Source organism: Sinocyclocheilus rhinocerous, unplaced genomic scaffold (genome assembly GCF_001515625.1).
Source record: "Sinocyclocheilus rhinocerous isolate Xijiao unplaced genomic scaffold, SAMN03320098_v1.1 scaffold568, whole genome shotgun sequence".
Taxonomy (NCBI): Eukaryota; Metazoa; Chordata; class Actinopteri; order Cypriniformes; family Cyprinidae; genus Sinocyclocheilus; species Sinocyclocheilus rhinocerous.
In genome coordinates, this window is record NW_015652173.1 from 1830917 (window position 1) to 1856862 (window position 25946).

A 25946-nucleotide genomic window follows, 5' to 3' on the forward strand; every position below is an offset into this window, starting at 1 on the left:
ATAATATACTTTTTTAAATTAATTTTTTTATATATATATATAACAATTCTGTCCCCCTCACTTCTGAAATGATGGCTACGCCCCTGGTCTATTATTAATTGTGCTCTGATGAATATTCTAAAGAAAAGCAAGAAAGTAGTTCACCCCTTGTTGTCCAGTGTCCTAAATTTTTAACTGATATTTTAAAGACATTTATTTTTACTAGCATTAAAGACATATCATGCTTTTCATTTCACATTAGCTTAACACAGATGTGTGGATTAAGATGAAATGTGGTATTTGGTGAGCATAGATAAATCCTTTATCATGCACACACACACATCCAATTTTTTGTTCTCTTGCCTAAAAACAGGGGGCCATTTTTAACTGGTCTACTATATTTAGCCATGCACACACACACACACACACACATACACAGACACACACACACACTCACCATCTCTGTTTCCTGTCCCCTGGATTCTGGCAGTAGCGGTTTCTCTTCAGTGAACTGCTGATCCTTCATGCCAGCCATCCTGAAGAGCAACCTGCAATCACCATGGCAACACACACACCTGAGATTAACAAGGCTATTCGACAGCAAACCAAAATCTAATCAAATCCGCCTGGTGCTCCAATATTGAAATATTACCTACGCCACTCAAATCTTGTATACAGTCCCTGCTGGGGAAAAAAATCAGATCATACCAGCTTAAAGACCCAATGATATCAAAATTGTAGTTCCTCATGATATCTAAATTGTAGTTTTGTGGCTTTTATTCCATGTCTGTTAGCTTTGAGATCATCTATATTATAGAGCATTCAAAAAAGTTGACTGAATTAACTTTAATCAGATATACTGTACGCATTTAAAATAGACAGAATTTCTCTAACCAAAAACAGAACACAAATGTTGATGACTCATCCTGCACTACAGATTTTTGTCCAATCAGATGTTCTCTAGAATCCAAATGTCCCTCCACCTTATACCACCTGCAACAAATGAACAATTGCATATGTTAATGGCTGAGACGTAACCTCTTCAATATGCCCTGCCCAAACTTCCTGTTTCAATAGGAAATATGTAACAACTGCGCTTGTTAAACAATTTCCCAGGGGTCTTTAAGGTGGTAAAGCTGGTCAAGGTGTGTTTTGGAACATACAGTAGCTAAGCTGCTGGGGACTAGGTTGATACCAGCTAACCATGGTTGTGTCTCTTTCCACTCCCTAGTTCTCTATGGAAAGAATCAGTATATCATAAACACGATTTCGGGCACGAGCAAGGACCTTGATCCAATAAACATTAGGATACTAATGACTCAATTACATGCAACATGATTATGACATCATGCATTTAACATATCAGCAACATCACTGGTCTGATGGCTTGAAGGACTGAAGAAGACAACATTTTCATACACTGCAGTAGCTTATGCTTTCATTCATGAATGAATGTTTCAGTACACTGGAATGTCTTATGGTCTGTGTGCACACCAACAGCGAAGCTAATATTCGCATCACGTTATCGCACTAGATTACTGGCGGAAATTTTTCAACTTGCGTAGAAGACACATTTGAGGTGTATATCGCGCATTTGTGGCAAACGCGTCACCCGCGATTGCACTGACTTTGTATGTAATCTACTCACTTGAATAATTACATTTGCTTTTGGTGTGCACACCATAAGGAATGGCTGGCTACCTGAGCAGTGTACTAATTACAGAACTAGGGAGCGGATTGAGACACACCCCATGTAAAACCAGCTACCATCAGAAGTTGGTTTTAACTGCATTTTTTCAGCAGGCGTGCTAATCTGGCTCCAAATAATTTAAAACTACATGTGGTTATGGGGTTCCCTTTCAGTCGGTCACTACGAGTCACGTCGTGACCGACGAATTGGGATATCGCTTCGATAGACCAATCTACTTCGAGTGTAAACTAAACGAGCCAATGCACATTGGCATGCAATTATTGCATCCAGCTGCCGCTGATCACAGCGTGAGTATAATAAGGCAGCAGGTGCAATGCATACCAGCTTTTCGCTTCGGAGCCGAGCAACAACATCGTTCTGCTCTATGTTTATTTCGAGAACTACGAGTTCAGCACACTCTCGGAAACCGACTGAAAGGGAACGTCTCGGTTACGTATGGTAACCCTCGTTCCCTGAAGGAGGGAACGGAGACGTCACGTCCCGTCGCCACGGTTGCTGTACCACCGCTGAGCGGCCGGGTCGCCGGCTCGGCTCCTCAGCGAAAACCTGGTATGCATTGCACCTGCTGCCTTATTATACTCACGCTGTGATCAGCGGCAGCTGGATGCAATAATTGCATGCCAATGTGCATTGGCTCGTTTAGTTTACACTCGAAGTAGATTGGTCTATCGAAGCGATATCCCAATTCGTCGGTCACGACGTGACGTCTCCGTTCCCTCCTTCAGGGAACGAGGGTTACCATACGTAACCGAGACGTTTCGTGGACTTAAAATGAGGTGGCATTGTGAACATGGCTTGAATGTTGTTTGGTGGTTAGGTTCACGATGACACAAAAAGGCACAGACTTGTCAGTCTCCAGGAGCACATGGCCAATTGTGACATTAGCTCTCAGGTTGTCAAGGTATCTGTTGATGGATGAGACAATGTACTTTTCCATTAGATTCTTATTAAACATCAGCTGTGCAGCTGAAGGTAGTCGGCTCATGGGAGCTCTGTCAGTGTCAACTGATATTTCGATAACACGATGCCAAGCTAACGAACACCTCCACAGCCTACTGCTAACTTTATTGGACTCTAATAGTTCTGCAAACACATGCGTATGTAGATGAAGATTATGAAGCATGCCGTTATTTACAACTTTAATGGAAATATTGCTAGTGTAATCATTTAGGCTAAGCAACAGTCGTTAGCATGTTTTAGTAGCATTTCTGAACATCTAACGTTCCTGCCATCCAAGTGCTGTGAAAACGAGTAAACAAGAACATGAATGAGAAATAATAAGGAAAAACAACCTCATCAAATATCAGTGCAGATTGTTGCCACTTTTACTCAAGAGATGACAGAACACTTTGATATATCATTCTTTTGCAAGAGTCACACAATAACTGGGTTTAATTCAGAACACTTCAAGTCAACCGAAAAGTCATTCCACTCTTATTTCCTGTCAGTGCCAAGAGCTGCATGAATCTGGAATCATGGGCAGTGTAAATCAAACCCTCAGATGTGAACGGATAGAATGATTCAGAGCCCTGCAGGGAATGATTATTTTGGTTGCATAACACCTCCCATGAGGTGATTATAACGAGGTCTAGACATGACCACAATACTCTCAATTGGCCTCTCTTTCTCCCTCCCTTTCCTCTCTGTCACGATCTCTCCGTTGATCTATCTCGCCTTCCCGCCTCCCCCACATGTACTGACCTTTCTCAGATCATTATTATAATCAATAGTGCTCTGTTTTGCTACACCATAATAGAGAAACATTTTTACTCTTTCTAAACAGAACGTGAGTGGTGCTTACCAGTGCTTCCACGCAGCCATAATTGCTATGTAGTTTCTATGGTGTTCTGGTTGTTTTTGAGCTTGTTGCATGTGGTTGTTGACTAGCCCAAGTCAACCGGGTCCAGCCTAAGTCTCTATGAAATTCTGGTCACTAGATAAGTCTAGTAGCTTATAAAGGTAATACTGCCTCTCCACAACAAGCTGCACAATTTAATGCGGGAGTTACATGCCAAAGTTTAATACTGAGGACTGGTTTGTTCATATCTCTAAACCCAAGTATGAGCAATAGTAATAACAACCTTAGCATGTACCAATAACTAATTATTGACTAAACACTGACTGGTTTTTGGATTGTGTGGATAAAGATAAATAATTTGGATCCATGATATTTAAAAGTGTATAAATATAACAGCTAATTCATGATCATCAATATTAATATCATCCTATACTAAAATTACAGCATAAAGAACAAATAAATGTATTCATGTCAAATATCAACCTGTAACTCTTTTTGTTTGCAGAGATTTATTTTTGTGGGTTCTGTACCCCGTCAGTGTTGCCATGGTAACCTATAGTAATGCCAGTAGACGCCCCTGCATTCTTCAGGGAGTTGGATAACCTTTATCTTTCCTTCTTTATTCTTTTCGACAGCATCACTGCTAGTCCTAACTGCAGTACTAGAAAAACAGAGAGTTTGGAGCCACCAAGATAATGTGTTAACTCTCAGACATGTTGAATCTAAATAGAGTTCATGTATTGAGCAGGCGACATCAGCCAGAGCTTTTTTGACCCTGTTCAGTGACAAAAAAAAAAAGTGTGCATAAGAGAATATGACACTGGAAAGACCATTGGAGGAGTATTCTGTCAGACACCAAATCAATAGATATGCTCAAAGGCAAGGGTCTGACCTAATATACAGAATCCCAATCAATACTTGGAAACTGGGTTAGGACAATGTATCTATGGCAAACTAAATCTATGGCGAACGGCTTTAGAATGATCTAAAATCATTCTTTGAACGCAAAACAGGCGAAGGATCTTGGCACAAAACGTCAAGAAGCTGAGCAGTACAGTCTCCTTGGCATCTCTATTAGGTTATACAAGTGATCGAAGTTTTAATTAGCCATTTGGATGCTAACATAATCGAGGTAAATAAAAAGAACATGGCTGCATAAGCAAGGTGTAGAGAGTGCTAAGTACCACCCACATGCTGGCAGAATCAAATATGCCAGGAAATAAATAATGTCATTGTGGAAGTATGGGAGAAATCAGTGGAAGACCTGAGCTGTTGTAGTTTTTACAAAGCACTTGTTGCTGCCTGGAAAAAGTCAAACGTCAAAACAAATACAGTATCTTCCTTTTACGCTTATTGAAAACTGGCTTCGTTGCTGAGTTAGTTTTCTGTGTTTTTATAGAATGAATGATCTTCTTGTTCTTCTAATGTGTATATTTCACTCATGTCCAAGATTCTTATAAGGATCCACTTTATAAGGTCAAATGTTGAGGGTGATGGAAAACGAAACATGTTAAGCAAAAAAAAAAAAGCTCAAATGGCATAAAAACACAACTAGCTCACATAACCCTCACATTAAATAGACTGTTCCAGGAACTTCAGTCATAAGGCGCTTTTGCACCACGTAGTTCTAGGAACTAGCCAGCAGGGTGGTTCGTAGTTCTAGAGAACCAATTTCCCCCTCAGGTCGTTTTCCTGGTTGCATTCGCACCGGCAGCAGCCGATAGTGACATCTTTATTTGCGGCATTTACAAACATCAACAACCGGTGAATGGAGGACACCGCGCGCGTTCAAAGCTGTTTTTGATGTTTGTTGTGGGTTTTGTGATAATGGAAATAAACGCACAATTTACGCGATTAAAAGAGCATGAAAATCTGACTAAATCTCCAATGCAACTTGCAGTGTTATCATCGAGGCTGAGAAAAGAACACAATGCTGCAGACAACAGGTAAATACCGTTATCGCGGTTTTGCATTTTCGTGGAGTAAATATGTTTACATGGCTTTTTAAAAATGCTGGGTAGCCGGTGTTTCGTATGCGTTTGGCCAGTCACCGTACACTGCGTCACTGATAGTTCCTATAGGACTGTTTTAGACCCTACTCTGAAGTAGAAGCTACATTAGTTCCCCCAAACTGAGTTCCTAGAACTAAATACGTTCCTAGTCCTTCCGGTGCAAACATGCCAAAAAGCAGGAACTTCCGCCAATAGTTCTAGGAACTATGGAAAGGTTCCTCCAGTGCGAAAGCGACTATACACTAATGCACACCCTAGTCCATTAAACCTGTGTTTCTCAACTCGAGTCCTGAGGACCCACCTACCAGAATGTTTTAGATGCCTCATTAATAAAACACTTGATTCAGCTCATCGGATTCTTAGTGTGTTAGATATGGAGGCATCTAAAACATTCTGGGAAGTGAGTTCCAAGTACTGTATACAGACAGTACAATAACAGAATATGTCTTATATTAAAATCGAGATAAAAAGCAGCTGTGGAACTCAAATAAACTTGTTGTAATCTCAACCCCTTAGAGAGCTCACTTCACACCTCCAGTGGGATTTTGGGTAACATCTGAAGGACCAGTCATGGCTATCTGGCTTTCAAAGACGCTCTGATAGTGTTGTACCACCAGAATCAACCATGTTTTCAACCCCTCACACTGCCTCTTGTCAGGAGCTGCCTAGTGCTGTAAGCCAGACTGACAGAAGGTGAGTTGGTATGTGGTCCTCAATAACGCCATTTTACCTTGGCCGAAAGTACAGTAAGCTGGCCGAACCTTACCTTAAAACAGGTTTCTACTGTATGGATCAGTAGGAAACCAATCCTGAGATGTTAGGTGTGGTTTCCTTGAAATATTAATGGTTCCATTTTGATAAATAGCCTGCATCTAAAAGCTTTCATTAAGCAATATTTAGCCTCGGCCTGGGCATTTATCACAGCTGCACACTTATTTAGGTCAGAACAAAATACAATCAAGTCCATAATAGTTTTCTTCACTCATGTGCAGTCAAATTATTCATGGAGATTTTTCATTTATTGTAGTTCATTAACATGAAATTGGTGTCACATGGCTCAGTTGATTATAAGCTGCATTGGGGGCACTGGAGGTCAAGAACTGCAGAAGGCAATTCAAGATTTGAAGGACCCTCTTGAACAGAAAAACATCCAAAGTACAAAAGCCACCAAAACAGAACAATGGACATCAAGGTTGATATGCATCTTTGCATATGAACATTTATTTTCAGTATCAAAAAACACGTAGCTCAGGCAACAACTGATTGGAAGACATTCAAGACTTCATAATTCAGATTCCTAATGTATATAGTGGACATGAGACTTACAATAAAGTATAAAATAATCTTTTTACATGAAATCAGCTTGAACATAAACCTACATGAACGGATTGTTCAGAGACCGAAGGCTGAAACAATAAACAGCTATTGGGCGATGAATTATGAAGAATGATCTACGGTAGTAATGATGGTTATTGACACTTGACCTTGTTTGGCCATTGCCCAGTGATTGGTCGACAAATCAAGGTGTGATCATTATGTGATCAGACACAGCAACGGGCCATGGATTTCACAAGCAAAGAGACGAACAAAAAATTAAGGGATGGATGCTAAAAAAACGGAAAAGAAAGGCTACAACCTCGGTTACAGGCAGAACTACGTACATTGTCTGCAGCAGGCTCTGTGGAACCGTGCAGCTAGTCTTGGATGGGAAGTTCCAGAACAATCCAGGCCCCATCTATCAGTACAAAACAAGATCCATTTGTAATTCAGCTATACACAATATTCGGTATTCAGAAAACTCTCACAGTAAGTACGTTAAACTGGGCAATATATTGAGGAAGCCACCTCCAAGTTGAGCTTCTGTACACTAATATGCAAACTTGTCCCAGGGCATGCCTCTTACAAAGAGATGTTTTATGAAAAGGTTCCAGACAATTCACAAAATCCTCTATAAATGACATTCTTTATATAAATCTCAAGCCAGGTGAATATCTATTAAAGTAAAGCTAACATGCAGTTTATTGAAGAGTCTTTTTCCATGCTCAGTGAAGGAACAGTACAACAGTTCTAACAGGGAAGGCTTCCAGGCGGTATGGGTTTTGTACAAGTGAGACAGAAAAGTTTCCAAGGCGTTTGTTGCATTGTTATATAATGTAGAAATGGGGGCATCTCGTTGTTGTCTTGCAGGGAAATTTAGCAAAAAAAAAGAAAAGTAATCAGCCTTGCGTCATGTTGCGTCAGTATTACCATCTTTTTTACAAGGCTGAATGAAAGATATCTATTATTTTCAATTACTCATTTTCAAAACCATGCCACATAATATCATTCATCTTTACAGCTGTAATCATCCCACAAATTAGTAATTGAAGTACCTGCTTGAATTTCCACCAACCTTTCAGTTACACAGACAAAATGTATTTCAGCTGCACGCCATGTTGTCAACCAAGTGTGACAAAGGTGTGGCAGTTGCCATTAGCTGTAGAATAAAACTTTTTTATTTTAAACTCAACATAAATATTCTCATCTTAAGGCACGTGCTAACAACATCATTCATCACCCCTTTAAAACTGAAAGTGTCAAGGCTTATGATAAGTCAGTTTATCCACCCTGGAAAGTTCCACGGCCCTCCTGGCCTCCTATGCAAGCTGGCACACAGCCAGGTACACTGGCGTCAGATATTCTGTGAAGTGTTATTGAGATTAGGAAAACAAAAGCTCTGCTTATCTGTTATTGCACAGACCTGAATATTCTCAGCACCACAGCAGATAGCATTACTCAAATGAACAGGAAAGGACACCTGTTAGTAGACTTACCCATAATTTAAGGGGTGGTCTGGATGGACTGCGACTGGCTTGCTGTTTTTGGCAAAGCTTCCCTGTCTGACGCAGTTATTTTGCGGGGTTAATAAATTTAACCTGTCGACCTCCCATTCACGCCAATGCAGAGGCTGGAACTATGAAGTGTAGCTTATGACACAAGCGCTGTAATACTCGCAGGAGGGACTCTAATGCTTCTCTTCAGATGGAGTCCCTGAAGGCCTTGTGTTGGGGCACTTTTTGATCTGATTGTATTTTCATACAGTACACCTTGTATCGAAACAACCAAGTATTTAACATGACCTAACAACAGAACAGAGTTCTCTTGAATGATCATTTTAATTTGTGCATCTTTGCAAAAATGACCACAATAACCAAAGAGATATTTCTTACCTCTGCTGAAGGACTGTGTTCTGTTGTCGTCTTAAAGGATTCTGATGTGTTTAAGCCTCTTTTTGTTTGCTCGTGAGTGTGTTTCGGAGCGATGCTGTCTACCCAGTGAGAGCTATGCTGTGTGAATCTCTCTACCTCTGTTCCACCCTCCCTCATTCGCTCACTCTTCCCCTCCCTTCTTTTGCTCTGTAATAAACAGAGAACACGTGTCCTTTTGGATGATGCAGCCTGAGCCATACCAACAGATGAGAGTGAGACAGAGGGAGGGAGAGAGTAAGAGCAATCACAGAGAGGGACAGAGAAGAGGGACATACGGAGAGAGACAGAGAGATAGGAAATTGGATACAGGAGAGGAGTGAAAGAATAGCGAAGGGCAGACAGGAAGGAGGGAAGGAACCAAGGAGACAGAGAGGAGAAAGAAGTAGTGAGACAGGGATATTGAGTAAAGCCTGGAGGCTTAGAATGAAAGGCTATCCAATCAGACCACAAGTGGTAGCTCTGTACAAATGATTCTTACACTTCAGGGGGAAGGCACAAATTTGGCAGCATGAGCTTTTATCAAGTCAGCTTTTACTAGAAACTGTTCTCCCAAGATTATTAGCACATACTCATATACCCACCCAAACACTGCCATAACAAACCCACACATTTACTTATCACAGCATGAATCGAGGACACAGACACATACGCCCATGCATGTGTTGGTACAAAGCAGTTTTCTTCTTCTTTGTACTATTTTATAGCAATTTGCACTTTTCCCTGAAGACTACTTCTAATGTTAGTCAAGGATTCTTGCACTATAAACAGCTGTAATTAGGCATATTTTTCAGCCTCTCCCTAACTCTTGGAGTTGTGTTTTTGCTACTATACCCTCTATAGCTAAATCGGCTTGTCTCAATGTACTAAGGCAGTCAAGGGTTCAAGACTGGTTAACTTGGTTTAGTTAGCCAGTCCTGTTGGAAGATACTGTAACTACACCAATTAAAAAAAAATCAATTAATGGTCATTCAAAATAAGCTGCATGACTGACTACATATTTTTGATGCAAACAAATTGATAAATGTTTGGGGTGGTGGTAATATTGACAATGATGATGATACTGATGGAGATGACTTAGGCTGCGTTTACACTTGGCATTAACATGCGACCTGTATCCGGATGTTGTTCACATACACAGCCAAGTGTAAACGCTGCCATAGAGTGTGATAATCACTTGTCATTTGCAAGACGCCAAGAGCATTGAATCATAGTAAATCAATATCCTAATTAACACAACCAAAGTATGGAAAAACTGTACCATGCCTTGTTTCCCCCTACGGTCTCACTGTCTTTAATATTTTTTAATGTTGTACCAAGAGAAATGTTGCTGGCTAGTCTGACTCAGCCAAGTAGCTTCTGGCTGGAAATTGTCAGCAATTTTGAAATGGCAATAAAACTTTCCCTGGCAATTCTGAGGGTCTTTTGCTGCTGGAAATTCCATATAACCCACTATGCAGCCAGAATCAGGAATCTAAATAAACTTTTCTCATTATCTTGTTGGCACAGTTGAAAAGTCAAGGGGGTAAAGGGAGCACATGCCAACCCATTAAGGTTCCTTCATTTTAACAATTTAAAATCAAATGAAATATGTTCTGATTTGGTGACAGAATCAACCATGGCAGCCTCCTGTCAATATTTGAGAGAGATGTTAAAGCCGACCTACAGTATTTCAGCACACTTGTTGAGTTGACTGAATAAGAGATGTGATGTCATATAAAATCAACTCACATTATTCTGCAGCCTGACATATTCTTTGCTGAAGGTTGCTTTCTGCTCTTCAACTTAAAACTTGTTAATACACTAGCTCAAACCAGCCCCAAATGATTATGTTTAGCTTCATTAGGAATTATGGACTAGTTATCACCACATACTGTACACAACAGTGCAGCATAGTATACATTCCTCCCTGCTTCATTGTTGCAAATTAAAGACAGTCACATTCTTGGCTCACAATCTTGCAGGCTAATTGACCCTTATTTGTCCCTATATTAGCTCTGCGATAAGGAGAAATCAGGTTAGTCGCCTTTTTTGGAAAGGTCTAGAACAGTAGATGGACTCTAGCCAGGTTTTAAGTGGTGAATTGGGAGAAACCTGGCAGCGGAGTGACCACAGTTGATAGGCTAAGCACGTTTTGAGTCCTTGTTTATCTGAGGTTTGGTTGTCTGTACCTGTGCCAATGTGACAACCTTAAACTGCTCATTTAAACAGCTCAGCAAGACATACCCAAGGCACATGCTATCACAGAGGCAACACAGCTGGCTCGCTGCAATGTGGAGAGCGTCAATATTTCACATCTTTGTCTGGAGTATAGATGGTCAGAATAAGGAGTGTCAGAGGAAGACATACAGTAGAAGTTGGCAGAATCCTCAATGGAACTCAACTGAAACTTTTGTTTCTGAATTATCATTTGCTTGAAAATGGACAGGCAACAAATCCAGACAATGGCCATCACAACTGCCGTGCCTTATGTGGCCTCGTAGTTTTCACTTGCACATAGGGCTGCAAAATAAATTCAAATAAATTGAGATTATAAACTGAGATTATATGGTGTAGATTTCAGTATTACATTTAGATCTACAATTGTTGAATCCTATTTACAGCCTGTTCTTTGCATTGATGATGGAGAATCAACTTTATTTTGTGTGATTTAAGTAGCTTTTTAAGAAATGATACTTCCTGTGCCAGCTATCACCACCTTGTTGTTGAATCCCATGTAGACCGATGTTGCCTCAGCACATGCTTGAATCCAGAACTGGATTTTGTCTGAAACATAAAAATGCTTATTTTATTTGCATAGCAACAACCTTCAGCAACCTGTGTGTCAGCACATAAGTTGTCTCCGTACATGCTTACGTATAAATTGGATTCTGTCTGAAACAGGATGCTTCTTATATGTGGTGATCTGCCAATCGAATGAAGAGAAAAAGAACACTAGAGATGGACAGCTGAGCTATGACTCATCCCACCATTATAGAAGGAATGAAGGAGAACAGGTCACTTGACTCTGATATTTATGGATGTTCAGCCTGAACACACTTGTCAGGCAAAAACAAGGTGAGGAGAGAGGTGGTGAGAAAAAAAATATATAAAAACACAGGAGAAGACACCATTTATTGCACATCCAACACTCGCTCTGCCTATTTATAAGACAGGTCACTCTGCAATCCTGCAAACAAAACAGACGAATGAGGCATTGCAAGTAGCTCAGAAAGGAAAGGGCAGTGTCTTCCAACACCCTATCCATTCCGACATCAAACATCAGCAGAATTTCCTCAAGGGTTGTTTTGTACAAAAAGGCAAAGAAGACAGTGCCTAGTCAAAAAACTGAACAAATCTGGTTAAGAACTCACCTGTTTGGGCATGTTGGACCACTCAGCTCATTTAAATTGAAGGTGCATCATATGTAAATATTATTCCACCAGTAGTGTTTACAAAATATCTGATGACTAATAGTTTGAAAATAAGGTGATTATAAATAATAGGCTAGCAACAACAAGTGGTACAAATAAAAGCTATATGAAATGTTCCATATGCCATTAACCTAAATACATTTGTGAAAAAAAAAAAAAAAAACTCAAGAGGGGAGATTTTGCCTCCTCATTTTAGAAGTCCACCACAGGTTTCACCATCAAAAATATTAACAAGGGGGGCATAAAACACTGTTCTCAACCTCCCACCTACTTTAGTGCACAGGCTTGTTTGAGCCGGTGTTTCAGAGTGAATGCAAACCCAGTTGGGGAGAGATTAGCCACATCTGAAGAGCAGCGTGGGGGCGTTAGCTTAGATACGGCTAATCCTGACACCTCGGTTTCTCTCGCCATCTCTCACTCTTGCCTCTTATGCCTCCGAGTCGTGTCTGTTCTTTTCAAACGAGAAGGTCTGAAAATCGGCTCACTGGAACGGCTAAGGCGAGAAGCCAAAAGAAGCTCAAAGACAGACATGGGAACACTAGTGGATACTTTTCCTCCAGCTCTGTTAAAAAGATATGCAACACAGTCAGCTGAGGACAGATGGGATCTGAAATCATTTGCAGGATTCTCATGCAGTTAAAAACATGAATAATTCTGTAACAAATTAGAGGTCTATTGAGAGAGGAAGGGATTATGGAAAGACGTCAGTGCTTTTTTTTTTTTTTTTTTTTAGAAATGTTTTAACTTTTTGGGTTCACATTAGAATATTTTTGGTCTGTCTGTCTCTGTGTGTGTGTGTGTTTATTCAAATGAAATGCAATCTTAAGGCACAATGCAATGTTCTAGCACCAGAGTCTACTCAAAATATGCAGTGTTGCTACAGAGACAGTGCTACTGTAGATACATTGTGCTTGCGTACAATCTCTGTGAAAGTCTTGGTTTGGTAATGAACTGTAGTGTTCTAACACTGCACACTGGACTACATCTTCATAAAATATTATAGCCTAATTGTCTGCACTTAAAGAAACATCTTGCATGCACTGTAAATCAGTAAGCTATAAATGCCAGTCACAAACTCTTTAAAAAAAACAGACTATTAACAGGGTTATTTGGGAGTAGTTGGGTCAGTTCCATGTTCATTACTCTTAAGAGGAGTAGTACATCTCTAGCTCATGCCAGAAAAGCCACACTGTGAATCCAGGTCAGAAGTGATTCATTGAGCAACAACAAGAAATGGTAGTGTTCTAGGAGACCCAGCATGGGTCATGGTGAAACACTTGACACCATTCACTAGGAAGCTAATGAACAGTAACCTAGGATTTTAACTCTGTATGTATAGTGAAGGGAATAATCATTAATGACAGATACAATGTAATTTAACTTATAAAGGTAGCATTGCTGTGTGGTTTCTAAAATGTTAAAATTATTTTAGTGCTATGCAGTTTCTATTTTGTTGGGTGGGTGCTTGCAAGCCCAAGGAAAGAAGTCCTGGGAAACTATCAAAGTACCTCGATCAAGGGCACAACAGTCATGGCCTTTACCTTATGGTTACCGTTGCCCTCAACCACTATGCAACACTATCCTAAAAACGAGAGAGAGAGAGAGAGCGAGAGATGTAATTTACTCTTTGCAAACATTAATGCTTTAATTTACTGTCTGAATATGTATGGTTATTCAATAAAGTCATTGCCCCATTTGTAATCAAGCCACCAAATGATGTAACTTCAAGAGAACTGTAGGGCAATGTGTGAATTTTCTTTAGTTTAGACCTTTCAAAAAGTCAATAAATCCCTCCTGCCCTACCCAGCCAACTCAGCTGAGGCTGCAGAGAGATAACAAGGTCGATATGACCATCCCAGAGGGACATATCAATAACTTCCATTCCGAAATCTCGGATGAGGCCGTCCACATCAGCTGACCCACATTTTACACATGAACAAGCAGCTAGGACTCATAAACATGCTCATTAAAATGAATAAAACTAAGACATTTGAAATCTGATCCTGGAGAAGAGATTCCCAGTTCAAATATACATAAGATATAGATGTTTGTTTTAAGAGGGGAGAGAAAGGGGCACCAAAGTGTGGAGACAATGCAGTGATTTGATTTGTCCTTGTGTTGACTGATGCAAATAAGGCTCGCTCACACACACACAGTCACGAACAACCTGATGACGCATACAAATGTCACCTCCAATATTCTAAATATAAGAGCTCATGGATTATCAGAAATCAGCACTCTTTATATGACAGCATAAATGCATTAATGTTCATTATTTATGGTTCATTCTGAACACTGGAAATAATCTTTGTTAAAATGTTTTAGATATTGACATCCGTGGCGTGAAAACTCATAACTCCCCAGGCTACGAAAAAAAACACACAGATGAAACCTGTTCAGTCCTCTTTAGGATGAATAAATGGAAGAATCTGTAATTGCTTTATAAAAATCACATCTCTGGGAAAAAAAAGACATTTGTAAAGATAAAGAATTAATGACCTTTATGAAGTTTCAAGAAAGAAACAAAGAGTAAAAACAATAGAATAAATTGATTTATTGACCATATACCAAACTGAAATATTGTTTATACACAAAAATTTTACAGTAAAAAGTTCACCAGCAATTTACACAAGTCTCTTAATAACACAAACATACATGCATGTGTCGCACTTTCTCACACACTCACAAGAAAGTGTTCTTAGTCCTTCTTTGTAATCTTTTTCTTTGAAGTCTTTCAGGCCTGCAGGTCTGTCATTTTCCTCTTTCTGTAGTTGATAACTAGACTAGAGGCAGTGAGGTGAGAGGACCGGCCCTTTTCCCACAGTTGGAAACTGTTTAGTCCACTCTGGCCTGCCTTAAACAAGCTCCTCTCTAAGCAATCCAAGCGTTCCACCAGCGCTGATGTGTCTTCATTGTAGGCGTTCTGGGACGAGTCCATGGTCCGACGGAAACGACCGATGAAGGTCTGATAAGAGAGATGGGGACAGTATATAGATTTTATGGAGGCATACATAGGATACAGGGACAGTTGCAAAATAATTCTCTAGTTTTTTTATGAGTTAAAACAAGCATTCAAGTCTGAAGAGCTGCGAAATAGAACTCCTAAATTTGAATAAAAATGGCAGTAGAAGTGATCAAAATAAGTAAACTTCATGACTAAAACTAAAAGACTAAAAAAAATGTTGTATTTGCAATTTTATAGACATAATAGAAGAATTCAGCCATATTCTTGCTCAAAGTTCAAAGCTGCTTGTTGTATTGTAATAATCAATATATAGTACTAGCCATAATAACTATGCAGCAGACTTTTAAAGCCCTAAATTATGCCCTGAATTTTCCCTGAACTTAACATGGAGCTTTAATGGTGTTCACTGATGGAGCACTACAAAACTGTACGTCCTATTCAACCTGGCATATCAGTCTGCCCAGCAACTGGTCAGTACTAGTAATGATTTTAAACGTACTGCTCCCTCTACTGGTTGAGGTAAGAAACAGCAGATGTATTATTACACATGCCTCAGTTATTTAACTGACATGATTTCAGCATGTGAAGCTGTGTACCATAACACCAAGCTAGCTTTCTTCTAACCACCCATTACTAATAGGTTAAGGTAAATGAAACACAACTCATCATATCTTGTATGGTTAACATATACATATTATTTAGCTTGAATTTGCATGCTTTTTACAGCCATAATTGTGTATTGTGTGACTACCTATCTAGACATGCTCACCTGGAGGATGGTATTAGCAATCTCTGGGTTTTCTGGGCTGTCAAAATGTAGCATCTGGGAGCCTAAACCATAGTAATATGGCCCCATTTTGTGCAAGTCTACAACAATGGGATCTGCCCCGAACACTGTTCTCCAACCCTCACGATACACCTTTGGCAGCTCCACGGACAGCACTCGCCTCTTCCTTTCATACAGGCCCTTGGCCAGCCACAGTGGCATCTCCATCTTTGTGCCCTGAAAGTATAAATCAATCACGTACAAAACATATGTGACCATGGACCACAAAACAGTCACAAGGGTCAATTTTTCAAAATTGAGATTTATACATCATCACAATGATGTATAAATATAGGACAATATTTGGCCGTGATACAACTATTTAAAAATCTGGAATCTGAGGGTGCAAAAAAATCAAAATATTGAGAAAATCGCCTTTAAAGCGGTCCAAATGAAGTTCTTAGCAATGCATATTGCTAATCAAAAATTAAGTTTTGATATATTTACAGTGGGAAATTTACAAAATATCTTCATGGAACATGATCTTTACTTAATATCCTAATGATTTGTGGCATAAAAGAAAAATCGATAATTTTGAAACATAAAATGTTTTTTTGGCTATTGCTAAAAATATACCTAAGCGACCTAACACTGATTTTGTGGTCCAGGGTCACATATGTGCCAAAAGACAGAACCTGTTTCTCATATAAAGTTAACATTAAACACCCATACAAATATGCCGTGGTCAGGGACTTATATTTAGGGTTGCAAAAAGGTGGAACATTTCCAGTAAATTTCGGAAACATTCCAGAAATTTTGGAAAAATCAACACCAAACTGACTTTTTCAGTTCCAATATTAGTGTTAAACAATATAATTTCTGTCGTGAATATTTCCACAGTGCCATTTGTATTTGTAACATTCTGTGGTGAAGATGACAGTTACGGAAATTAACTTTTGGCCAATAAAACAACTCGTCCTTTTATCTTGTTAACTCTAACTTCATAGTTAGCATTTTATGCATATTAAACAGACATAATATTTTCACAGTTTTGCACAACTGGAGAAATTCACAGCTTGCTTGCAAATGACGCACAAAAAATGCACAGAAGAGATATCATTCTTCATACTCTTCACTTGCACTGTTGTCTCACTTGTAAAACAGTACAATAACTTTTGTTAAAACCTAGGTGATGCAAAATTGCGGATCGTGTGGGAAATTATGCTACAATTGATTACTTTTATGAAACGTATTCATTTATAAAAGAAAATCTAAAGGAAAAATATTCACTTTGGTTTAACATTTTAAACGTCAACTCATTTTTTCAAATGGTTTTCATAGATTAGGACTTATGTTGTTGAAGATGTCAAGATCTTCAACAACAATAACATTTGAATAGCCTAGCAGTTCAATACCTTTAATTTTACCTTTATTTAACAAACTATCTTACTTTCAACCAAATGTACACAAAAAGGTATTAAATGCTTTTATAACCGTTTTAAAACATACCTCTGGTATGTCGCGTGTCTCGCTGGATTTCTCGAGGAACCCGAGTCGCGGGAACGCGCTCTCAGTCCTGCACGGCAGTCTCTCGTGAGAAAGTAAAATATCATCGAGAGAAAACAAATTCTCCTCCATTCCGATCCCCGGGGGAACAGGCTTGTAGGATTGCGAGTCCATTTTTATTGTTTATGAGTGAACTCTAAATGAGCAAACAGAGATAATAGAAAATAAAGAGGAACATGTCGAAACAACAGCACTGTCAAAGCAGCATTTGGCGCGCAACTTCAAATGAGAAGTAATAGAGCATCGAGCACGAGGAGCATCGAACAGACGCGAGCAGTCGATAACAGAGCGATGAAGACAGACAGCATCTCAAATTCTCTTTGATTTACAGCACACCTATACTTTAAAACATGCTTAAGAGAAAATACCAGGTCAGTATACTAGGTTAGTAAAAAAAAAAAAAAAAAAAAGTTTGGTTGGCTGCTGTACATATTGTATTAGAACATGTTAAAATCGTTTTAATCAGCAACATTCTTTTTAGAAAAAAAAAAACAATATAAAAATAACAAAAAAAGTATTTAAATTAACATAATACTACTTTCTGCATTATGTTTGTGTAGATAAAATATATACAGATCACTAAATCTTTCATGTGCATTTATCACTTTGGCCATCAGATGTCGATATTTCTTTAATTTACCCAGGAAACAGTCTGTAATTGCAGTGATTACTGTCTGTCAGTTAGAACTGGATATCATGGATACTCATCTAAACATAACAATAATTTGCCAGTGGCCTATCATTAAACAAACTTATAATATAAACATCTTATTAGTATGTTGTAAATTCAAAAGTTATTTACAACACAATATAAGCAGACAATTAATGAAACTTTAAGTTCTTGTATTGTAACAAGTCAGTTTCTGTTCTTAAACAGAATATCTCTAAAGGTCTCAGTTAATATATTATCTCTAACTGGACTGCCACACGATTGTGTGCTTTTCATCTTCATATAAATGACATTATATACTCAAATCCACTTTGATTTACAGCATAAATATATGAAAAATAAGTTAATGAAGAGGCAATACCAGGCCACTGTCTTCTTTTAAAGAGAAAAGACAGTATTGCAGTTATAAAGGTCATAGCCAAATTTACAGAACAGACTCAGTACTCGGTTTTATTCAATCTCTTTAAGGACATATAAGTTACGGATTTATTTATTGTGCTCATATTCTAAGATTACCCATAAATTATATTCTCAAAATGGTCCTCAGTGTGACATTGCTCAATGCCCTGAACACACTTTGACTAAAATGTTGTTGTATTGTGATTTAGGCAGGCAGTAGGAAATAATATAATAATCATGTACTTTATGCTAATTTTTAAAAGCCTCAGGGGAACCAAAAGTAATCATTTACATCACTGTCTATGGTCGTTATGGTCCTGGTTACAAGATTGTGTCTCTAAAAGATTTAAGTAGGTTTTATGCAATGCACACTATGATATTAATGATGTGGTCCATATAATGTATGAATCCAGAAATATGAATAAGCATAATATATTGATTTACTGCAAGCAGTGAGTAGTAATACAGCAGATGCGTTGTCTTACTGAAAGTTTATTTGATTGCATTGCATATTATTTGATTGTATATGGCAATTATCTAGCAGCATGCCTTATATTTGTATGTGTGTGTGTGTGTGTAATTTTTTTAGACTTTTTTATACTGTTTTACTTTTTCCTGTTGTTATATTGTGTGTATTAATTATTTGTCAAGATACTAAAATAGTCATGCCGGTAAAGTACTTTGAAGGAAATTTTGCACATATCAGTTTGTGATCTAACCCATGGTTTTCCTTCTGTCAGTAACTGTCAAATGCCGAGATTTCATGGCTTGCTTATAGAATACACTCGCATTTTTGGCCCCATTATGGAAATGAAAGACTATAATTTTTCTCTACTCAAGCATTTATTAGGCCTCCGACTGAATGGTTGCAAATGAAAACATGAGGAGTACCTAAATTAAATCATGTCTGCCGCCTCTGTGTTAACTTCGTTATGGCAACGTTACTGGGTCACCTCTCTGTCCTCCTTTAGATCACCAAGCGGCTGTTGGAGGCGAGACGTTGTCTGCGTGAAAAAAAGAAAGGACACTTCTTAATAATTGATTGTTTGGGCTAGATATTGTAAATACATGCTCGCGTTTACAACACATCTCGCCACTGTTAATCCGCGTATGCGCAGTAACCGCCTCTATTGTCTCCCAGCAGCAGCGGCGGCGGCGGCGGCGCAGCGGCACACGCTGAATCGATCTCCAGGCAGACGGAGGGAGGACGAGCGGACCACTGGACGTATACTCTGGACGGACATCATGGCTGGTGTATTTTAAGTCAGTCCTCTCTAAATAAGAGAGAGCTTTTGCATTCAAAGTACTGCGGATGTGTTGTTGCGCCTGGTGATTTTGGGCAGGCTGTCCTGTCAGTTGCTTATAAGCGGAGAACGTGTTGCGTTTTTGCTCGCGCGAACGGCTTTATTATCACCCCCTTGTTCCCTAAGGTGATTATTGAGACTTTAAGTCCATGATTCGACCAGGAAAATGGGCTGTTGCGTCTACGAGACACAGCTGTTTTAGTCAGACTTGACAACCGCGGATTTTAGCGCTGGTTTTGGTCGCTTGTTTGAAGGAGGCTCGAGAAGCACCGCAGGGAGATCCGTGACACCCTTTCCGCGACACCCCCACCCATATTTAGCGGATACTTTTGGATGGGGGGCAAACAGAGTACGGCGGGGCGGCCCCGGGGAGCTTTTCCCGGTGTCTCGACAGATGACAGCGCGGTGCCACCCTCGGCCCACTTCGGGCACTACCGGCCAGGTGGCACGATGGGACTGCGCAGCCGCTCGGTGAGTTCCGTGGCGGGGATGGGCATAGATCACAGCGCCACGGTGCCCTTCGGGTTTTACACCCCCAGAGGAACAGACTCGGACAGAGCCGGAGGGGGGTCTGACTCGGATCCCGCTCATAACGGGAATGGATACCAAGAAACGGGCGGCGGGCACCACACGGACGGTATGCTTTACCTGGGACCCCGGGCGTCGTTGGCAGACACTTTGCCCCTGCACATCGCGCCCCGATGGTTTAGCGCCCATAGCGGTAAGTGATAATTCAAACTCCGCATAAACAGGGCGCAGTGGCACAAAGCTACATCGATGCCACCACATGTAGTACGGAATATCACTTGAGGGCACGCTGCTGCTCCAGTTTTCGCGCCGGCGGGAGGGGGAATGCGCACGAGACCTGTCTGACCAACGGCTGGACTCGGCTGGTGCGAATCGACGTTAATAAGCCAGGTTGCCAAATCTTACTGGGACAATTATTACAAAGGGAGGGGGACTCAATGGTTATCATCCGCTTAGCTCGAACCACAATATGTCTCTGTGACTGGGTTTTAGTGGTAGGGATTTTGTTTCATTACAGTGACTCGAATCTTTTGAATCACTTCACTCAAAAGATCCGTTTGCTGGTTTGTTTGCTTTTTCCGCAGGCTGCATCGTTATGTCAGTATAACAGTTAGGTGGCGACCACCTAACCTTTTTATTTTTATATAGTTAGGTGGCGACCAGCAAGTTTATTTTTTTGTGTGTGTGTGCGAGCAAGTCACTGAATCAATTATTGAACCGATTCGTTAAAAACATTAATTTTGATCTCCATTTGGTCAACTCCAAAAGAGTTGCATTAAGTACATTATTTTAACTACAGATGGTTATAAGTCAACATATATATAGATCATCTGCACCTTTTTCTTGTGAGATCGATATTCGCTTGACAAACTAAGCGAACAACAGTCAGTTTATCAGCGTAAATAAACATAACAGATGCCTAGTCTATCTTTCACGACTCATTGAGTTCATTCACATTGAAATGTCTCATTCTTTGTTGCTCGGAGACTACATTAGTTTCAACCAATAAAATGGTCCATCACAACCAGTACTCGAAAGCTACATATTCATGCTATATCAGTCCTCTCAGACAGTCCCTTGCCTCTAAAGGAGGAGACAAAAATAGGAGTCAGCACATGGAAGTGAACAAGAACGATTCATTCACGACTGAAACACCATAGGCTTGTCAAGGTCTGAGCTGCAGCGCTCTGATGTTTTCCAGCCTCAGTCTCTAGGTGCTGGTTAAGCAAGCCCCAAATGTGGCCTCCAGAGGAAACCTGACAGATGTAAACCATTTGACTCAGTTTTCCCTTAAAGGTTATTTCACTGACAAATTAGGTTTCCCTCATTTTAAGGGAATGTAGCTCATGTTAACAGGTGAGGAGTTCAGTCTTGAATGTCATGGTGTGTGATTTGGCTTCTAAACAGTGATCACCCACAGGTTGCTACTGTGAGTTAATGAATGTCACAGTGAACACAAGAGTGGTCAGGTGCCTTTCTGAAGGGTGGGGCTCAAGGATCATGAGGGGAAATGGTTCTTGGAAAAGTACTGCCTGTTCCCCTGTGTTTGAAAGTAAGACTTAGTAAATAGGTATATTCTCATGTCAAACACTTAATGAGATGGGAATGACTCATCTGAAATGCTGACTTAAACATACCCACTCATATCAGCCCAGTTTATCAATAATTTAAAGCTGCATAAATGTGAATACTTTTACTCTGCAATTTTATTTTCCTCTTTTAAAGAGATAGTACTCTTTAGTAATCTTTTACTCACCCTCATGTTGTTCCAAACCTGTATGAATTTCTTTCTTCTGTGGAACTCCAAAAGCAGATATTTTGCAAATTATTGGCATTTTCTGTCCATACAGTGTCAAAAACAAAATAATTCTTCAAAAAATCTTCTTTTGTGTTCCACAGAAGAAAATAAGTACATATTGTACTGTAACAATTGGATTTGTTAAAATCAGATTTGTTAAACATTCATTCTTTTTTTACTCTACTTTGTAATAAAATGGCCCTTTACAACCAGTATACCCAAAAGCTACATATTTGTTCTATATCAGTCCTTTAGGACAGTAATCTGTTGGTTTGAGCATCCTAACTAGCAGCAGAAACATTAGCTCAACCAATCTGTTTGGCTGGCCAATGGTAGATGGAGGGAGTGTGCAGGAAACCTGTTTGACACTCATTATTTTTGCAATTCGGTACAGCCAGTGGCACAGAAACCTCACCTTTAATAATCGACTGCACATTTATGGTTTACAGTTTTGTTGTTAGACTATTTCAGGGGGAAAAAACTTTAACTGTAAAGATTTGATAAGCGGTAAGCTTATATTATCTGTAGAGCTATCAACCCCCTTCAGGCTCTACAAGGCATGAATGAGCCTGGATTCAATCAGTGTCTTACAAGTAAATTCTGTTTATTCTCACTAGGCAAATAGAAGGTTTGTTTACATGATTTGCTGGCCTACTTGCAACACATTGTAGAGAACTTTAAGCCTACCTGCTTTATTCATTTATCTCCTGTGTCAAACTTGATACATGATATTTACAGTAACTGCATTACCATTGACCATCTTTGGTGAGGTGGAGTCAGCTTTCTTTCATTCTTTCTTTCTTTCTGTTCATTAAATTTTCATTTGCAATTATTGTTATGTACATCCGAGTGAATGGATTACTAAAAAATGAACAAATATGTAGGGAAGGGACTGGGTTCAATCCACTGGTTGTTGATTGGATGGAGCCAGATCTTAATGCAAGCATGCAATCGATTGTAAGAAAGGAGTTATATTTATGTAGACTAAATAATTAAGAGTAGTCCTTTTTCTTATAAATAGATTTAGGTTAGGGTTTAATTCTGACTTTAAATGGAAAATAGATAAAATCAGTGAAACAAACAATATGTATCTGAAAAAGAAAGTTATGCTAGTTGTGCAAAACTCACTGCCACACTGTCTATGGTTTTCTGAATGGTTTCTAATGCATTCTGGGTGCTAGCTACCCTTTCAAAATATACTGGAAATATACTGAAAAAATATAATGCAATATATTAAATACGTTTCTATATATCGGAAACTAGTGCTTACATTTTTCAATATACTACGATATGTTCATTGTCCATATATAACTATATATTGATACATATAAAAATAGCCTACATATAAACTGTAGCAATGAAGACAAAAACTGCACTACATTTTTACATGTAATAGCTTTATGAAAACAATTAATTAAGAATTTAATGCTTGGTTTTACATAAAACTGAACACATTTTATCTCACAGTACACATTTGATATATGAAAACGTGTGGTTGTATTAGTACAATAGCTGAAAACTTTACTGAAAAGAATATTACACATTTAGGATCTTTGGACAATTGGATGTCTTGTTAAAGTCATGGCAACATGGTGGGTGTAAAATTATATAAAGAGTTCTTTATGTAAATAAAAATACATGGATATATATCACAATATATATTTTCCTCATAACTGAGTACATATATTGTACATACATGTTGCCATATAAATGTGAATATATATGTTCAAATATATTTACACACACATAGTACCATATTTTATTACATGTACATCTATATTTGAAGGATATTATTGAATATAAAATTACATATTACAGTATATAAATATATTGTCACATATTTTTCAATATATGAAAAGCAGCAATTCCTTAAAGGGGTCATATGATGCGATTTCAATTTTTCCTTTCTCTTTGGAGTGTTACAAGCTCTTGGTGCATAAAGAAGATCTGTAAAGTTGCAAAGACTAAAGTCTCAAATCCAAAGAGATATTCTTTATAAAAGTTAAGAGTCAACCATGCCTACCTAAAAGGCGGGGCATAGAGGAGAAACAATAATGTACAGTATGTGGAAAATATGCTTAAACCGCATAAACACATTTCATTACACCAAATACACAAAATAATGTTCTTTTTAGCAGCATCATATGACCCCTTTAAGTATTGTTCAGTATATTGTAATATATTAACACATTATATTATTCAGTATATTTTCAATATGCAATAAGTAATTAAACATATTGATTGTTAATATAGAGGAAAATATATTTTATATAGGTTGTTGCTAGGATGTTCTAAATGGTTGCTAATGTGTTCTGGGTGGTTGCTAGGGCATTGCTAGGATGTTATTATGTCCTCAAGTTCATTTGATATTCTGATCCTATGATACATGATTTTTTATTGCCTGGCAGGAGAATATGATATCTTAGAAAAATAGCACACCTCTCCTCAACAAGCCGCACGACTTGAGATGTCATTCATGTTTGTAACACAAACGTGTGGGATGAGTTATGGACTGGAAAATAAGTATGAGCAATCGTAGTAGTGATGCTTTTCTTAGCAAGTACCACTAATCATCAATAATTGCCTTTATTTAAAGAGTAAGCACTGGTGATTTAAAGTTGACTCATTGATAGTAATTGTAGGCTCATTATGTTAGTAGCATTGTTTAATTTCCAATTAGAAAGTGGTATTTCTTGCTGATCTTTTTGTCAAAATTATGAATTCCATTCTTTGCTGTCATGGCAGTCTTCACATACTGTAGCTAGTTTGCTTATTTCAAAGCTGGTCCATTCATGTTAAAGCTGTAGGGTTTGTGTTGAAGGCTGGTCAAGTCACCTATTTGCTGCACACAAGCAGATTAAAAGCAACAGTAATCGCTCTGCTAAAAGTACTCTGTTTAATCATTATTGCTCACCCGTTAGAAAACTGAGTAATCATTCACTGGCCTTCGCTGCTGCATGTTTGCCGCTTTTAAAGCAGCCCCTCATATCACAACGGAAGTCTTTAAGATGACATTTTTTAAGTCAACACCAACATTTCGCGTTAATTACAACCAAAACAGAGTGTTACGGTGATGGTTTTAGTGGCAAGTCTTTTAGGAATGTTGGGATTGTGGAACATCTGTACTGATCTGTCTGGCAGCAGGATTCAAGAAATATAGGTCACTCTCTCAAATTATTTCTGCTTTTTCTTTGCCTCACTGGTCTCTCTCTCTCTCTCTCTTATAGCTCAGGGTGTAATACATTTATGCAAAGACACAGATGCACATACACATGCGCAGCATCTTACTGACACAAAAGGAAGTCACAGAGTTCCAAAAACAAAATCAGATACGCATGTATGCACAGATATACAGGGTGTGTTCCAATCGCATGGTAGTGTCTCTGAAGTTGATTTCACGGGATATTCGGCCATGTTGAGTGAAAAAATGTGAGGGTCCAGCAAAAATGAGGGGTTTTGAGTAAATAATTTTTACCATATATAAATATACTGAATGTCAGTTTGCTACATTTAGAGGGTCTAAATTTATATATATATATATATACTGATTAATCGCGATTAATCGCATTCAAAATAAAACTTTTTGTTTGCATAATATATGTATGTGTACTGTGTATATGTATTATGTATATATAAATACACACACATACAGTATATATTTTGAGAATATTTACATGTACGTTTGTATATTTATATTCTTATATTTTATATTATATATAAATATATTTAATTTTCTTAAATATATGCATGCATGTGTTTGTATTTATATATACATAATAAATATACACAGTA

General features: G+C 38.7%; 3 protein-coding genes across 3 annotated transcripts in view; 1 reads left to right on the forward strand and 2 right to left on the reverse strand.

Moving 5' to 3' along the window:
* LOC107714012 (protein NDRG4-like) overlaps positions 1-8961 on the reverse strand; it is a 25950-nt gene extending 16989 nt beyond the window's left edge. The window contains exons 1-3 of the mRNA XM_016519700.1: positions 8710-8961; positions 7162-7235; positions 437-527 (exon numbers count right to left, since the gene is read on the reverse strand). Coding sequence (XP_016375186.1) covers positions 437-527; positions 7162-7235; positions 8710-8946 — 402 coding nt within the window. The 5' untranslated portion in view covers positions 8947-8961. The remainder of the gene's footprint in view (positions 1-436; positions 528-7161; positions 7236-8709) is intronic.
* A 5763-nt stretch (positions 8962-14724) lies between these two features.
* Positions 14725-17770, reverse strand: LOC107714024 (DNA replication complex GINS protein PSF3-like). Its single transcript, XM_016519711.1, has 3 exons — positions 17399-17770; positions 15893-16126; positions 14725-15123 (listed from the first exon to the last, which is right to left on the reverse strand). The coding sequence occupies exons 1-3, from the start codon at positions 17567-17569 to the stop codon at positions 14893-14895; spliced, it is 636 nt and encodes a 211-aa protein (XP_016375197.1). The 5' UTR covers positions 17570-17770; the 3' UTR covers positions 14725-14892.
* A 1785-nt stretch (positions 17771-19555) lies between these two features.
* znrf1 (zinc and ring finger 1) overlaps positions 19556-25946 on the forward strand; it is a 41073-nt gene continuing 34682 nt past the window's right edge. Inside the window, exon 1 of the mRNA XM_016519776.1 lies at positions 19556-20549. Coding sequence (XP_016375262.1) covers positions 20162-20549 — 388 coding nt within the window. The 5' untranslated portion in view covers positions 19556-20161. The remainder of the gene's footprint in view (positions 20550-25946) is intronic.

Bases quoted from the DNA above. Each gene is read 5' to 3' on its own strand.
- LOC107714024 (XM_016519711.1), bottom strand. From the start codon at position 17,569: ATGGACTCGCAATCCTACAAGCCTGTTCCCCCGGGGATCGGAATGGAG. The intron at 16,127-17,398 runs GTATGTTTTAAA...TTATACTTTCAG, and splicing joins AGACACGCGACATACCAGAG to GGCACAAAGATGGAGATGCC. The intron at 15,124-15,892 runs GTGAGCATGTCT...CTCTCTTATCAG, and splicing joins TTGCTAATACCATCCTCCAG to ACCTTCATCGGTCGTTTCCG.